Source organism: Salvelinus alpinus, chromosome 5 (assembly GCF_045679555.1).
Source record: "Salvelinus alpinus chromosome 5, SLU_Salpinus.1, whole genome shotgun sequence".
Lineage (NCBI taxonomy): Eukaryota > Metazoa > Chordata > Actinopteri > Salmoniformes > Salmonidae > Salvelinus > Salvelinus alpinus.
In genome coordinates, this window is record NC_092090.1 from 38,649,437 (window position 1) to 38,667,421 (window position 17,985).

The 17,985-nt window shown below is 41.9% G+C and overlaps 1 protein-coding gene across 4 annotated transcripts in view; it reads left to right on the top strand.

Annotated features, from left to right (window-relative positions):
• LOC139576142 (DNA-binding protein RFX7-like) overlaps positions 1 to 17,985 on the top strand; it is a 51,333-nt gene that overhangs the window by 25,724 nt on the left and 7,624 nt on the right. Inside the window, exons 2-9 of one of the 4 annotated variants that reach the window (XM_071401870.1) lie at positions 671 to 704; positions 11,941 to 12,023; positions 12,975 to 13,013; positions 13,162 to 13,287; positions 14,011 to 14,127; positions 15,279 to 15,363; positions 15,592 to 15,799; positions 17,617 to 17,915. In XM_071401870.1, coding sequence (XP_071257971.1) covers positions 671 to 704; positions 11,941 to 12,023; positions 12,975 to 13,013; positions 13,162 to 13,287; positions 14,011 to 14,127; positions 15,279 to 15,363; positions 15,592 to 15,799; positions 17,617 to 17,915 — 991 coding nt within the window. The remainder of the gene's footprint in view (positions 1 to 670; positions 705 to 11,940; positions 12,024 to 12,974; positions 13,014 to 13,161; positions 13,288 to 14,010; positions 14,128 to 15,278; positions 15,364 to 15,591; positions 15,800 to 17,616; positions 17,916 to 17,985) is intronic. The other 3 variants (XM_071401872.1, XM_071401871.1, XM_071401873.1) reach the window with 3 other exon arrangements.

Below are 17,985 nucleotides of genomic sequence, written 5' to 3' on the forward strand. Positions count from 1 at the left end.
GCCTCACGTGATATTTCTGAAGGCTATGGAGAGGAAATTGGGTCAATTCAGGCTATGGGAGTAGATGTGTGTTGTTTTTGAGTGGGCGGACTCAGCAAGGGGCCACGAGAATCTCTGACTAAAGCATTAGCAGCCTCCGCTCACTTCACTGTGAGGAACTGTAACAGGCTGTCTGTGAACGATTGTAACCAACAGTCAGTGAGTCCGTTTTCTCTATTTGATTTTAACTGTCTGTCTGAAAGAGCTTGTCTGTCTCTTTATAGGTCCTTTGACTAATTTGCTGTGGGATGAATTAATGATAGGTTGACTTTCCTTTCTGTGTTTCTAGCTGTATGACATTGCCCTGAGGTCAAGTCAGATCTTACAGTACTTTTTTATATGGATTAGGCCCTGGTACTGGATTGAAGTCCCCTCAATGACTGTCAAGGACTTTTTGAGGGAGGGGTTATTAATAGGCATTGAGTGCTATAGGACATTTCTGTAGTGTGTGTATCCATTTTTACATAAGACAACGTGTTCCTGGGATATATTGGTTATGACCAGGGAGAAGCGGGTGGGAGGGTTGTCTCATGCCTTAGGTTACAATGATTTATTAATAAATCCGGTTTATGCATGGTGCTCACGTTACACTTGTCATACTAATTTGTCCTATGTTTCTCTTTTTTTTCAGTAAATCTGTACAGTCAAAGGTGGACAATATTTTGGTGAGTTTTCCTTGTCATAAAGCCTTTAACCACAATGTATGCTCTGTTCACAATTCTTATACTTTCCCCCAATGTTTAAGGTTGGTTTTTGACTTGCATAAGGTAAAGTCAATTTTAGGTTTCTGAAATGTAATCTCTGTGCTTATCTCACCTCCTCGCCGGTGTTGTGAGACTATGTTAGAGGATGAAGAGAAGCAGCATTGCCATCTACTCTGAATGTAGTATTTAAATAGGTGGTCCCATGTTTGACTTATTTATACCACACTTGAAGTCAGAGCTGAAAGTAGCCCCGTTATGAAACAGCTATTGCTGACAAAATACTGCTCAGTCCTGTTGAATGATCTCACTGAAACTCCACTAACCCATTTAATCTTACTTCATGAGTTCTATAGTTATACTACACAGTATTTGGCTCATAATGGTCTCCAGAAGATGGGATGAAATGATTTACCTCTGTGCTTGGTGTTGTAACCAAACCAGCGGTCATGTCCCTTTGTCATCACCTCATCTTTTTAGCCCTTTGTGTTTTTGCTCATAGGTTCTGGCCTTCAACTGAAATTCAGTCAACCACGGTGTGATTGAACATACATTATCTAAAACCCAACTTGACATACTTGAACATAACTCAGTCAAACTTTCACACAAATCTCCTATTAACATCTGCAGCACATGGCTTACCTGAAAGTTCAAGATGTTTACGTGTGTTCACGTGAGGATTTGGCCCTATGTACTGTAATTGACCAAGTATAGAAATATCTTGCCTGTCAATAGAGCTGGGTGCTATACAACACTGAGGTAAGATCCAGTGCATTGCCGGCAGGAGAGGCAGGAGACTGAGCAGAGGTCAAGGCTACACTCTAGTTACTCTGGGAAACCTGTGTTTACTCAATACTGCAGGCTGGGCTTCAGCTTGTCAGAGGTGTATCTTACCAACAGGTATGTTGAGGATAGACGGCTAGACCTGTCAAAGCAATCAAATCACTCACCACCACTGCCACATTGAAGCCTGCGTTTTGCACTCAGGCTACACATATAAGGAGGTCAACGGATGTTTGTCCTCATTGACCTGTCTCTCTCTCCTCAGTGAAAGGGGACCCCAATCCCAGTGGTTAAAGTCCTGTCTCGTGTACTGTTAAGTGCAGAATCCCTGGAGCCCTAAAGTGTCACACAAATCTCCATGTTCATGGCAGGTGCCAGAGTCGGCAATACACGCATGAGCTCCCGTACTCCAGTCAGCTTTACGGCGCTAAATGTTGCGATCTCACATGCCACCTTGCATCAGCTGCGCTCATTAAAGGTTAATGCCTTCAGTTGTATTCCACAAGGGTCTTGTGTTTTTCAATTCCGACAGACTTTGTTTTCTTTGCCTCTTAAGGATTTCTAGAGGACATGGGAAAGCACTAGCGTCTAATATTAACCGCTCTCTTTCCCTCTGTTTTCATTTACAGACTTTGAATGTGTCAGCAGTGGTGATAAGTAGAACACGCATCAATAATGAAACTTGTGTTGATACACTGTGGTTGTTTCCTGCCTCAGTCTGTGTCTTATGGAGATGTGAGAATGGTCTCTGGGGAGAGGTGGCTGTTTTTAGTCTTTCAGTGGAGTGAGTGGTGTAACCTATCTCTGTGTGTGTGTGTTGAATCACTAATGCTCAGCCCACGCTCCACTAGTAATGTCTTAGTAATATTACTAGTCTTCCACCATCAGGGTCTGCATGATGCATCTCTTTCTGGTGTCTGGCCTCATATCGAACTGGTTCTGTTCAGATGTCCTCAGTTATAGCTGCCCTTTGTGTGAATATTCATTCGCTGTAGAGCTTTGCGTTTAGTTGGAAGACTCGGAGGTTAATGGTTCTTGTGATGTGAGAGAGAGGTCATCTGCCAGGTGGTTGAGACAAAGTAGATAATGTACAGTAGCAAGCCAATGTAACCAGAGGCTTAACCCGTTAATTACCATTTTATCTCCCTGTGTGTTATCGTTTCCTCTAATAGCTTTCAGTTTCTCTGAGCCTCAACACAAGCAATCAGGGTTCCTCTCACATCTAGCTCATTCTCCTAGATGGTATCAGACTCAGTAATAAAGTTGTCGGGTTGACGCCATAGCTCAGTTTTGACGACACATAGCATTGCTAGTTGTGTAACTGCCATTTATTAACTTGTCTTTCATCCAACAAAAAGCTATAGTGTTGTTGTTGGCGTGAGAATACAACCAGGCTATAATTGTTCTGTTGATGTTGTTGGTACCGAGGGGACTGATATATTATTATGGATGGGTATTTAACCTTGGCCGCGTGAAGGTGCAGGGGAGTGTAGACTGTCTGCTGACACTGACTCATTTAGGATTGTCATCCATGTGTGGACCCTTGCCCTGCGAAGAGTGCGGTTTGCTGTAGTTTGTCGGGTCTTCATACCCAGGCCAGTCAGTCCAAATGGAGTTCAGAGATGTAAGATCTATAAGTGGCTGATGTTGAATGACTGCAGAAGTAGGGCTGGGTGATATATGGAATTAATTTGAATGTATGTTTTAGCGCAATGTTTTTATGAGCATTTCTTTTTGGTCTCGTCTCCTTCGATCCTTCTGTGCTGTGTACACTGTGCACCTTCCCACCTGCCACAGACACCAAGCCCCTCCCCCACAGACACCAAGCCCCTCCCCCTGCCACTCACAACAACAAAGCCGAAAGATCACTTCAACCTCTCTGACAACAAGCAGTTTCAACTTGCTATTTGCATTTTAGATTTGGTCCAACAGAATTGATAATTTCCCCTTCTAACGATAACCTTTTATGTCTCAACTCCCAAAATTTAGAACAGAGCAGACCCTACAAAAACGAGAGTATCAATGAACATGATTGTGGAAAATGTATGCTCAGTTTCTGTCGTGCAAGAAATTGCGGTACCACCTACTGCTAGCAGCATTTTAGTCACATACTGTTATGTGCTAGCTATCTAGTCTGGGTTTTAAAAATGTTCAATGAGCATAAAAATACACATTTATATAAGGAACTGGCAACTCATTCTGAGAAATAAGCAGCATCTTATCCAGGTAGGCCACTTGATTTTAACATCAAAACAAAGTGAACAGGCTATGTTGTTCAAACAGTTGGAGACGGACAGGAGGGTGTATTCATAACGGTTCAACTGTTCTACCTTGTTAGCAAGCAAATAGATCCAAGTACTCTAGACTTTAAATATAAAGATTAGCTGGCTACAATCTCAAGCACATAGGCTTGTGTGTGAGATTGTTTATGAGACGTGTTCATTTTCTATAATGCCTGCTACCAGAATTTGGTCATTATTAGTGGATGTGCATGGTTCTGGTTAAATTTGTAACAAAATTGGCATTTTCATAGACTTGAAATTCAGATCAGTGATTATTGCTATAAAAAAAAAGGTTAAACTATTTTAATCAAATAATTCAATTATTAGTGGGTCTTATGGTTGTGGAAGGCTTAAATTTAGCCTAGATGTAATTTTACAAGCCCAGAATTCATTAGCTTATTCCTGACTGTTTTAAATGCAGGGTATTTTACCTTTTTAATAGTACAACAAAGCTTATTTGGATATAAATAAATAGAGACATATATTGTGAATCGCCCATAATCAAGATTTTTAGGCCATATCGGCCAGCCCTATACAGAAGACACATGTCCTCTTCCCAAAGCCTGCCTAGCTACGACGCGATTTCTAGGACTGGGGTTCCGCTAGCGGAACTCCTCCCACATTCCACTGAAAAGGCAGAGCGCGAAATTCAAAAAATATTTTTGAGAAATATTTAACTTTCACACATTAACAAGTCCAATAGAGCAAATGAAAGACACACATCTTGTGAATCCAGCCAACATGTCCGATTTAAAAAAAAATGTTTTACAGGGAAAACACAATATATATTTATGTTAGCTCACCAACAAATAGAAAAAAAGCACAGACATTTTTCACGGCACAGGTAGCATGCACAAAATCAACCAAACTAACCTAGAACAAACCAAAGAAACCAAGAAACAACTTAATCAGGTGACAGTCTTATAACATGTTATACAATAAATCTATGTTTTGTTCGAAAAATGTGCATATTTCAGGTATAAATCATAGTTTACATTGCGGCTACAATCAGAAATTGCACCGAAAGCAGCCAGAATTATTACAGACACCAACGTGACATACCGAAATACTCATCATAAAACATTTCTGAAAAATACATGGTGTATAGCAAATTAAAGACAAAGATCTTGTGAATACAGCCAATATTTCAGATTTTCTAAGTGTTTTACAGCGAAAACACAATATAGCATTATATTAGCTTACTACAATAGCCTACCACACTACCGCATTCATTCATCAAGGCACGTTAGCGATAGCAATAGGCACGTTAGCGTTAGCGAATAAACCAGCAAAAGATATTACATTTCACTAACCTTCATAAACCTTCCTCAGATGACAGTCCTGTAACATCAGGTTATACATACACTTATGTTTTGTTCGAAAATGTGCATATTTAGAGCTGAAATCCGTGGTTATACAACGTAGCATAACGTAGCATAACGTGCTAACGTAGCATCTTTTTCCCAGAATGTGCAGATGTTTCTATTAGACTCTCACCTATTCTGACCAAATAGCTATTCATAAACATTACAAAAAAATACATGTTGTATAGGAAACGATAGATCCATTAGTTCTTAATGCAATCGCAGTGTTAGAATTCTAAAAATATCTTCATTACGACATAAGACTTAGTTATGGTAAGGGAATAACCAAAACCTGAGCGCAAAGCTACTAGTACACAGTTCGACAGATATATGAAATAGCATCACAAAATGGTTCCTACTTTTGCTGATCTTCTATCAGAATGTTGTACAATGGGTCCTTTGTCCAGAACCGTCGTTGTTTTGGATTCAGAACGTTCTTTTTCCCTCTTGAATTAGCAAGCACACTGGCCATGCAGCGCTAAGCTCTCCAACGTCAACAAAGTCGAACAACGCAACACGCCGAACGTCCCGAATAAAGTTCAATAATCTAAAGAAACTATATTGAAAAAACATACTTTAGGATGATATTGTAACATGTATCAAATAAATTAAAAGCCGGAGCTCATATTCGCCCATAACGACAGGTTTCCAGTAGGCAATAACAGGTCCCCCCACGCGCCTTGCAGACAACAGAAAATGGGGGACACGTTGTTCCAAGAGGGCTCATTCAACGTCAGACAGAGATAATCAACTCCTTTTTCCTCTCACTTCCTCTTGACATCCAGGGGAAGGTGTATGACGTGCACGTATAGTCATACGTATCATGCCCATTTATAGGCAGCGACTTGAACACAGCATCGATTTCAGACTTTCCACTTCCTGGTCACAAAGTGTGCTGCCAAATGAGTTGTGTTTGACCCACAGACAAAATTCAAACGGTTTTAGAAACTAGAGAGTGTTTTCTATCCAATAGTAATAATAATATGCATATTGTACGAGCAAGAATTGAGTACGAGGCCGTTTAAATTGGGAACGATTTTCCCCAAAAGTGAAAACAGCACCCCCTATCCTCAACAGGTTTTAATATCACTTGCGTGATGGCATAACTTTGATACTGAACTAATTACCAGCGGCAATGAGAGTAAACCATTGCCAACAGTGAGGGATCTTGTACTTCCAAGCAGTGATGACTACTGGTATCCATCTTTCATTTTTTTATTTTACCTTTATTTAACTAGGCAAGTCAGTTAAGATCAAATTCTTATTTCCAATGACGGCCTAGGAACAGTGGGTTAACTGCCTTGTTCAGGAGCAGAACGACAGATTTTTACCTTGTCAGCTCGGGCTTTCGATCTTGCAACCTTTCCGTTACTAGTCCAACGCTCTAACCACTGTAACCAGGCTACCTGCCGCCCCAAACAGTTGGGTAGGTTACTTTCTAAATGTAATCCGTTATTTACAAGTTACCTGTCCAAAACTGTAATTAGTAACGTAACTTTTGGATTACCCAAACTCAGTAACGTAATCTGATTACATTCAGTTACTTTTAGATTACTTTCCCCTTAAGAGGCATTAGAAGAAGACAAAAATGTATGTTACCAATTGAACGACATCTATTGCAGGATAAATCAATGTTAAAGTTTACATAGCTGGCCACATATGGATGTTACATTTTACTTTATGGGTTGGTTATGAAGGCTTCTTCAAACCCATCGCTTTCTACTACATATAATACAATTAAATTATTTCTTTACATTAAAAACCAAATATATATCTATCAGAATTCCAGTCATTCCAATAAATGTTATACCACTTGATCTTCAAGAATAGGACTTGGAAATATGGAAGTATAAATTAGCCAAATTGTTTTACCTGAGCATGACCCCAATACTAAGGAGTTATTAGCCAGCCCTACTCTGTTGTTTATGATTTTGTCGTCATGGAGGACTGATTGGGCTCATTGATTCGAGTTGAAAAAGAAATGCTGTGCTCATGGAATGGCATGCTTTGAGCACTACTGAAGGAAAAAAATGCCCCATCACACATTTGGCGTGTCATCATAGTGGTCTCTAACTTGTCAGACTCGCTCAGGTGGAACAAACATAAACTTGCACCTTTTTTCAATACTGATTTAAGTGTCATTGAGAAAACAAGTGTCAGGTTTTTTCTCTCGCAAACATCCTTTCTGAATTTAAAAGTAATCTAAGTAATCATCTAGTTTTTCAAAAGTATCTAATCTGATTAAAATATTTTTTTCTGGTAATTTAACAGATTTCAGGTAGTTTTTTTTGTAATCCCTTACATCTAACTAATTACATGTAATCCGTTACTCCCCAACCCTGTCCATATCAACATAGTTGAGTTTCTATTGGTCTTTGATTGTAGACTGGTTTGAGTATTTGAACAACCTTGACTTGTCCTTACTTCCACTTTGGAAGTGTGCTGTGTGGAGTAGTGGGGCTTGTCTGGCAGCAGCAGGGTGTGATGTCCTGTGCTCCGCCAGTGAAGGACCAATAGTAGTCGTGGCTCCTTTGTCTGACAGAGGGTGTGTAACGTAGCCCAGTGTGTCTGTCTACTCTCTTCCACTCCATGAGAATCTCCTTCTAAAAAAGGAGAGTCCAGTTGGCTCCACGACGTCTGTCTGTGAGCCATTTTTATTCCCCCCCCCCCCATCGCTAACGCTGCTCAGTGGCTGATAACTTTAGCCAGTGGTGAGCTCCCGTTCCCCTAGCAACAAAGAGGCGAATAGAAAAGACAGAGGGGCGAATGCGTCTATTCTTAGAAACCAATTGAACGGGGTGGGGAGCAGTGTGTGTGTACGTACGCTGTGGCTATGTTTGACGGGGGCTGCTGACCACTCCGCTAGCAGAGGCCAGTCCAGGGGAAAGGGTTAACGACAGGGGATTTCAGTTTATCTCAGTCTGCCGGCGCTGCGCACAAACACCCCCCAGACCCGACTATGGCTGTCTGGCTCTGTGCACTCATGCCGTCAAGACATGCTTGTCAACATCTCTGTGTTGTGTGTTTGAATGTTTGTCCCCTCCCTGCTATGGCACCCAGAGCTTCTCTTTATGGTCATGTGTTGGGTGTTTAACTCTTTTCCATAATGTTGGTGTCAGTGATGCTGCTCTGGACATTCAGGCAGTTTTGGCTGTCCACTGCAGTCTGCACCACAATGTAAAGCACTGGTCTGGTGGTCGGATGTTCCCTAGCGTTGGTACCCTACAGCAGACACCATTTAAACAAAAGCTTGTTTACGTGAGCTTAACTGCCCACTCCGCTAGCCCCCGGATTAGGTATTCCTCGGATTATTGCTACCTCCGATGACTTCCTCTATGGGGGGTTGGTTGGGTCATTGAAATGCCATGGGACTGTCTGTATCCCTTCTGCTTTTAGATGTTGTCGTCGTGGTCCATCAATCGGTCTTGAAATAATAGTGCATTGCACTCACAGCTTCGTATTAAATAAACGTTATTCATTTAAGTGTTTGCTTCTGAATTGTTTTTGTAAAAAAGAAAACAATTAGGTGCTAGAGAAAACAATCGTACCACATGTTGGTTACTGTTTTTAAACAGTGAATATTGTGTAGTAGACAGAGGCACCATGGCCCCTTCAGATGAGGGTGTTTTTTTATTTTGGTGCAAAAGCTCCACTACGGTGCGCAGCTCATCAAGAATCCAGAACATGATGTGTGAGCCTGCTCCTCCCCCTGCAGGGCCCTCCCGCTCCGTGTTGGAGAGTTGTGCCTGGAGCCAAAGTCTCTCGTCTGCCGCCTTCTACTCCAGCAGAATTTAAATCACCCCTGCCCCGCCCTATCATCTTCCCTATTCCCTTTGAAGCAGCGTGTTGGAGAGGGCTGTTTCCTGTTTGTAGCTCTGGGCCCAGCCATCCCCCAAACACTGAACTGGGTTGGGCTCAACTGGCATTATCCATCGTAGTACTGGGGTAGAGAGAGGGTGAGATACAGATTGTGCTTTGTTTATTTTTTGCATCTGTGTAATAGCCAATGTGCTTCACAGCTGAGCTTAGGGGTGTGTGTGTGTGTGTGGTATTTATTATGGATCCAAAGCTTTTTACTATCATTCTTTGTCTTTGTTTCATAGTGTAGTTTCTTGTTCTTTTTATTCAGTTTAGTCACATGATTTCTCAATTGGCAATACATTTGCCAATCGGTTGTGCAGGCAGACTTATTTGCCATTCCTTTTGCCTCCTCCCTCTCAACCATAAAATGTTTAAATTCCCTATCAATCCACAGGGATTTAAGTGTGTGTGTGTGTGCCAGCACGTTTCAAAGCTTGTGTCTGTGTGATTGAGAGGGAGGTTTAAGCGAGAAACCGACAGTGAGTAAGAGTGCAAGCGTGATCCAGTGCTTGTTTGTTTGTTTACTGTTGTAAGTTGTACTTATCTGTGGCATGTGTGGCCACTTGCTGTTGTAGTGCTGCTAGTGCACTGCCCAGGCGGGGAGTGGAGGTGGTCACTGAGCAGTGGAGATCAGATCATGGCGTGACACAGCCCCAAAGCCCCTCTGTCACGACATCTGTGCGACCCAGTGCTGCACGTGCCAGACCCTCTGCCCCCACCCCAAAACCCTGAAAATACCAGATTTAGGCTACCTCATCTCCTCTGTTTTGATGGGGACTGTTTGGCATGCCTTCCAAAGTCACTCAGTGAAATAGCTTCCAAATACTGAAACAATTTTCTCAGTTAATGTTTGTTGATGTGTTGTAAAACATGTCAAAGGGCTGTAGCCCAGCTACCCAAGTCTAAGGCGTCTGTGTGACAACCCAATCATCTGAATTCACATGGAAAAGTCTGCCTCCAGCATTATTTGACTAACCGCAAATAACTGTTTAAAAATAAATAGAGAGTAATGAACTTTAAAATGCATTTTTTCCACCCCCAAAGACTGTCTGTTTGTTAGGTTAGCAGGTATCAGTGTTTGTTAGTTATAACACTGTCCCATGGTAGCTGCAACAACCCCCTCTGGATATTGCAGGGCTCCATCACCTCATATTTATCCTTATGTTCCTTCAAGGTCATCTGTTAAGGGTTTTTCACATATAGTCCTCTTTAAAATAACATATCATATGTCTCATGATGTCTTCTCACTATTCAAACCACACAATTGAGTTATGAAGCTCTCTTGGCTTATAGATCACATTTCAAACAAATAATCTGAACTAAAAACTCCACACATATTTTGGTATTTCTGTGCATCCTTGACAAGCGCTAAAGTCAATATCCCAAAACAGTATCCAATATCCAAAAACGGCATACGTATTTTCGAACCTGCACATCACCATCTTCTCTTTGTGGCACCAATGTGAGGATTTATGGCCAGGGAAACAGTGTTGCAGTAGTCTAGTGTGAGGTGCGGGAATAATGATAAGGGAACCTGGGAAGTTTAGTGTTGCCATTGCCCTAAAAAAGGGAACCGGACAGTTGGAATTCTAGCGAACCGAAGTCAGACCACCTTTTTAAGATGGTCTCTTTTGAGGTTTCTCAGTTCCTGTTGGTGTTCACACTGCACTGAATTTGTTGTTGTTGCTGAAAGGGACCAAGTGTGTGAACATCCTTAGGAGCTCTGTGCAAACCACACACACACACACACTAACCCTGTCCCCTTGTTGGAAACATTTGTTTGATCTCATTAAGAGATTTCCTCATGGCTTTTGTCATTGTGGCAGGGATGAGGACCCCCTGTGTTGATCTTTAACACCCTGTGGTATTTACTGCACACACACGTTTTAGAAACATTCAGAATCCAAGAGGTTGAAGGTTTTTGTGTAATTTTGTTTATCCTGACACTTGTCCACATTGATCTTAGCTCGAGCACTGTTTATCAGGATGCATCCAGGATCCTTCTGAACGAGACCTCATCAAGATCAGTGGTTCTCTCTGTGGCAATTTCCACCCCTTTCCCTCTCTTCCCGGATTTTGTAATCTCTCCTTTACATCCCTAATCTCATTTGCAGGATCATCCATGTTTTTGTTGTCTTGTGGGGGGGGTATTTGTTCCTGAACATTGTTGTCTTTTAGGGCGTTTTTCATACACAGTTTTGAACTATAGTTCGAATAAGTTTGATTATTTGTTACAATGTATTTGGTCCAGTTGGTTTCACATTGTCAAATGAACTAAAACTCCTAAACGAAAACACGTGTCCATGCAAGTAATTTGTTTATTGGACAAAAACATTTGTTTCGTGCGCTCCCGGGTGCAGATAATGTTCAAACTAGTCCAACCGAAATAAAGGGGCTGTTTGAAATGGTTGTTTTACATTTCACTGGAACTGAAGAGTCTGTGTCTTACATTTCATAACTGTTTAATTAACATTTTTACACTGATGGTGCCTCAACAAGTCCTACATTGTACAACTAAACACTTAGCTTTCTCTGTTACTACATCAGAAACGATGAGAGCACCTGACTTCACTCAGTGGAGAGTAGACTAAGAATGGATCATTTGAAATGGGAAACGTTTCTGTATTATTCATGCTCTTCAAGCTGGAGTTGAAGGCAACCTGTCAGCCTTTGTGGAACGTATCTTGGTGGATTATTGTAGTAGTGAGAATGAAAAGAAGCATTTATTTTCTCATGTTTGGTCTGAGAGACATCAGTAGAGCACGTTAAGTCAGTGGAGTGATAGACACTACCATGAACACTACTACTCACAGGGATGACAGAACATAACTTTTTTTTTTTTGCACTTAAAAAAAATATTAACATGTTTGTTATTAAATCCCTCTTCTTCCCTGTGCGCTGCTTTTACAGCAAGATGTGGAGACGTTTACAGACATCGAGAAACTCTACCTCTACCTTAAGTTGCCTTCTGGTCCCAGCAACAGTGAAAAAAGGTAATTGATCATTCTTTCATTTGATTGAACAACATTTGTTTTGTGTCATGTCTGCATGTAATTCCACGCCATTTGCACATGACTTAGCCTGTTGTTCATCTACCCCATTATCCATTAGCCTAGTAGCATAATATAGATGTTCTGCACCCTATCCCATCCCCACATCTACTACAATGCTTGTCAACATTAGCTTGGACTGTGGTTATGTCAAACTCTGCTCGTTATGCTAAACTCTCTCCCTTAGAGCGCAAATAAGCTTTGGCTGTTTTTTTTATTTTTTTATCATTGCATTGATTTGATATTGATTTCCCACTTAGGACTACCAGTTAGATGTGTGTTCAAATATTCTCTTTTTAATAGAAAATAATCTTTGGCATTAAAAAAAAAAAAATCTTTGATTTGATATTGACTTCCCACTTGACTAGCACCTGTGTGTGTTCTCATTGAAAGTCCTTACTTAATAACTTATTAATAACATCTTTCCTCAACCCTTCACGTTTTACCTTTTAGCAAAATATGTAGATGTGTCTTGTCTTCTCTCTAATGTATATTTGGTCTGTAACATATATATATATATATATATATATATATATATATATATACGCACGCTTAATTCCAAATCGACCCAAACCCCAACTCCCTAGGAATGTGTGTAGATCTGAGATGATTGGATATGTATTAGGCCTAAGAAATACTGTAATAGCTTTACTTCTGATGGGCTAAGAGGAATTTCCCCATATTGTTTGAACTTATCCAATCCTCTCACATCTCCCCAAGTGTCCAGGGGCAGTGGCTTGAAGTTAGTTTAGGATCAGGTGACACACAAACACACACACACGCTGCTCATTGATGTTGTCAATATCATACAATGATCAATTCCTACTTGTTCTCCACATCTAATCCTCATCACCTCAACACCTCCACCCCAACACTCCACACGATGCCCATCAGGACTGAGAGAGGGTCTGCCAGTCCTGGAGAACTGTCATGGTACATAAACCTCTCTCACTTACAACACAGAGACATGGGGGTGATGTGTGCTGGTTGGGTTTGAAAAATGGGGCGGGAAAGGTAGATCCGACAGTCAGGTTATTTACAATACAATCACAAAAAAAACATTTTCTCCTGCTTTCTCTAGCAGTGATCAGAGCTCCATGTCATCAAGCCGCACTCAGCAGATGCACGCATTCAACTGGATCCGCAATCACCTAGAGGAACACCCAGAAACCTCTCTGCCCAAACAGGAGGTCTATGACGAGTACAAGTGGGTATCTGACTGAGAAAGGGGACATAGGGAAGTGTGAATCTAAGGAGATTTTGCCAAGCCCGGGTAATTTTCAAATCAATAGCACTGTTAAATACTAACAAAAATCTGTCTTGATGTTCTGGAAAGGGACACCACAACAATTTAGAAACATATTGATAGCACTGTGTATAGGTTTTTTAGGGAGTTTGGAATACCTGATAGGTTCAATTCCATACCAGGTGGGGGAAAATGGATTTACTTTTGTTTTCCATGAGTACTTGACTTCTAAGAGGTTTCACAAGAACAAGGTACACATTTGTATGGCCGTTTTATTTTATGACATGAGATAAATGTTATGAAAGTACATAACATTTGGCTGTTACTACATAAATAAACCTTTACCATACACTGCTAGCTATAAAGGATCTACATACTGCCAGCCAAAGCACCAATATAAATAGATGCAGAAAGCATGGGAAAAGATGTGCACCATGTGTTGGTAACACTAGAACGGAAAGTCTGAAATGCTATGTGACTGTTACGTAACACTCAGTTTGACGTCCTCATTCACTGCAAATGAAAGTACTAATAATGTTTCAGATTTCTTTGGGAACGTCTTCACCCAGATGTCACTGTTTTGATATGATTGTCTTTATTTAACAGTTTATTTGGTTTTACTGAGATTTCCAATGCCTTGTTTACTGTCTGTTTGTCTGTCTCTGTCTGGTTTGTTTGTTTCAGGAGCTATTGTGACAATCTCTGCTACCACCCACTGAGTGCGGCGGACTTTGGAAAGATCATGAAAAATGTATTTCCAAACATGAAGGCACGTCGACTTGGCATGAGAGGCAAATCAAAATATCCTTCACTGGAATGGTTTGTAGCGAACAATCTGACCTCTCTGGACTCTGGTCGCAGAACATCTGTTGTCTCAGTTCATGGAGCCTCTAAATATAGAACTGAAATTAAATCAAATAAAGCGTCCTCTGCCTGGAGAGCAGTATAGTAGGACAGAGACACTTAGGGGAATCACTGTGTTCTTGACCTTCAGGAAACAATTTGTGAAATGTATTTTCCATGAGATCACGACTCTAGACTTGGCAAAGCTACAGTCTCCAATGAGATTAGCGTCCGTTAAATTAGTAAAGTGACAAGTGACTTCGTTCTTATTTTGTTTAGGTGGAGTTGGAAAATAGAATAGTATAAAATACTTGCATATGCATGCAGTTTTTATTTTCAATGCAGAGTCTTTCTGAAATAGACTTAGTTTTTTTATGGCGGTTGCAATAGCAACTGAAACTCAAATCAGAACATCTTGAGCTGTGGCTTGCTTAGTAATCTACATCTCCCCTTTTTAAATTAACTGTTTTCTGTTTCCAAATGTAATACACACTCTACAAAGGTACAAGTTAATTTAAGGTCACAGTCTTCGACCTATTTGTCTATTTTATTATATGTTTTGTGTGAGAGAAAGTAAGTCATTCATTCATAACTGTGCTATAACTCTGAGTAGCTCTTTGCCTGGTTGTTTGAGACACCTCCTAAGTGTATGCAAGTGTTCAGCAGGGAGCACCTGCTGTCACTCTCACACACCAGCATCTGATAAAAGGCTAGCTCTCACCACAAATCCACAGTGACTTATTTTGGCAGTGGAGTTGGTCACAGCGCCAAAGGTTGGAGGGGGAAGAGAAGGTTCAGTGGGAGTGTGAGAGGCCTGAGGGGCCGAGGGATTAGTAGTGGAGTGACTAGTGACTGATGCTGGCTGGGATATAGCTGTCTCAGCTTCGGGTGACAAGGCTCTTCCTCAGATCTGTCTGACTGACAGCTGACCTTCTGCCCTGAGGTACGTTTGTTACCCTATCCTGTGGGGAAATCCCATTCTCTTATGTCTAGAATGGTCCCTGAAGCCCTGCTCTTTACAGACAAACAACCAACACATTTGAGCAAATCCATAAATTAACTCTGAAATGTTTGACAGTTCAGTGTTTTTGACCTTAACCTCTGCTCACATACTGCTATAGTGGACTGAGGAAGAAAGCCTTTGTCCACATGCCATCTTTACCCAACCTGGATTTACATAAAACAGGGGACGGGGTAAGTTGTCTGTCTGCCTTCCTCTCAAGGTCTTTACCTTATTTAAATAGATTTAAGAAAATAAATAAATGTTTTCCTAACTTTAGTCCAACATAACATAACTTTATTTAATGTAACGTGTTAAGAAAAGGAGCACATTTTGAGGCTTCATATTGAACTAAAAGTAATACAGGGATATATACGACTATAATTCTTAACACCTGTATATGTGCCTATGTTGTGCTTCAGTGTGAGATGCTGGAGGCCTCAGGTCAGCTGTGCAGTGCGGAGGAGGAGGTGCGCTCTGCGGCCTGTGGCCTGGTGTGTGAGTGGGCCCAGAAGGTGCTGAGCCGCCAGTTTGATGCTGTGGAGGACCTGGCTCGCTTCCTCCTCAACAGCCACTACATCGGCACCAAATCTGTGGCAGCCCTCACGGTCATGACTGGTACACCAACAGGTGACAATACAATACAGTGCATTCGCAAAGTATTCAGAACCCTTGACTTTTTCCATATTTTGTTACAGCCTTATTTTTAAAATGACTTACGCAAAAACAGTTTAGGTATTTTTGCAAATGTATTAAAAATGTAAAAACTGATTTGCATAAGTTGAAGCACCTTTCGGCAGCTATTAGAGCCTTGAGTCTTCTTGGGTAGAACGTTACAAGATGGTACACCTGTATTTGGGGAGTTTCTCCCATTTCTTCTCTGCACATCTCAAGCTCTGTCAGGCTGGATGGGGAGCGTCGCTGCAAAGCTATTTTCTCTATTTTCTCCAGAGATGTTCGATTGGGTTCAAGTCCGGGCTCTGGCTGGGCCACTCAAGGACATTCAGAGACTTGTCCCAAAGCCAGTCCTGTGTTGTCTTTTCTGTGTGCTTAGGGTCGTTGTCCTGTTGGAAGGTGAACCTTCGGCCCAGTCTGAGGTCCTGAGCGCTCTGGAGCAGGTTTTCATCAAGGATCTCTCTCTGTGCTTTGCTCCGTTCATTTTTCCCTCGATCCTGACTAGTCTCCCAGTTCCTGCCGCTGAAAACATCCCCACAGCTGCTGCCACAGATGCTGCCACCACCATGCTTCACCGTAGGGATGGTGCTAAGTTTCCTCCAGGCGTGATGCTTGGCACTCAGGCCAAAGAATTCAATCTTGGTTTCATCAGACCAGAGAATTGTCTTTCTCATGGTCTAGGTGCCTTTTGGCAAACTCCAGGCGGGATGTCATGTTCCTTTTCCTGAGGAGTGGCTTCCGTCTGGACACTGTAACATAAAGGCCTGATTGTTGGAGTGCTGCAGAGATTGCTGTCCTCCTTGGAAGGTTCTCCCTTGTCCACAGAGGAACTCTGGAGCTCTGTCAGTGACCATCGGGTTCTTGGTCACCTCCCTGACCAAGGCCCTTCTCCACCGATTGCTCAGTTTGGCCTGGCGGCCAGCTCCATAAAGAGTCTTGGTGATTCCAAACTGCTTCCATTTAAGAATGTGGGTCGCCACTGTGTTCTTGGGGACCTTCAATGCTGCAGACATGTTTTAGTACCCCAGATCTGTGCCTCGACACAATCCTGTCTCGGAGCTCTACGGACAATTCCTGGGACCTCATGGCTTGGTTTTTGCTATGACATGCACTGTCAACTGTGGGACCTTATATAGACAGGTGCGTGCCTTTCCAAATCATGTCCAATCAATTGAATTTACCACAGGTTGACTCCAATCAAGTTGTAGAAACATCTCAAGGATGATCAATGGAAACAGGATGCACCTGAGCTCAATTTCGAGTCTCAGCAAAGGGTCTGAATACTTATGTAAATAAGGTATGTTTTTTATTTTTAATACATTTTCGAAAAATGTATAGAAACCTGTTTTTGCTTTGCCATTTTAGAATAAGGCTGTAACGTAAAAAAGTCAAGGAGTCTGAATACTGTCCATATGCACTGTATGTGTTGATAGTTTTCCTTTCACTGCCTCATGTATGATGAACAGTGAAAGATTTCCATCTAGTGGCAGATTCTTCTCATTGACCTGCTATAGTGCATTTACATACCACCTGTCAGTCCCTAAAAGCCATCCCATTAGTTACAGATGTCAATTCAATGTCTATTCCACATTGGTTTAATGTCATTTCATTGAAATTATGTGGAAACAACATTGATTCAACCAGTGTGTGTCCAGTCTGATAGTTATGCTTTCTGCAAAATAGAAGCTGCTCTGCCTAGGAGGACTGTGACAATTTGTTTACCCAAAATATGTGTTAACCTGTTTCTGTCTTCCTCTGTCTCCTCCCTTTAGGAGTTAAAACGCCACTCCCATCCTCAGCATTCGCACCAACAGCTGAAGCCCACTCCTTCCAGTCCCAAGTGAAGACCCTGCCCTCTCCCTCCATCGATGCCAAGCAGCAGCTCCAGCGGAAGATCCAGAAGAAGCAGCAGGAGCAGATGCTGCACTCCCCCCTCCCCGGAGAGGCTCAGGCCAGGCGGGCTGACGGGGGCACGCCTGGGGTCGGCTCCATTACCTGTAGAAGCCCAGCCCTGCTCTCCCCACATCCCACCATTGGCATTATGGTAGCTGCAGTCCCCAGCCCCATCACGGTAAGCCAAGCTTGTATTCTACTTCTGTTTGTCTAAGCTTACTCTATATATCCCACTGTCTTTGCAGTGT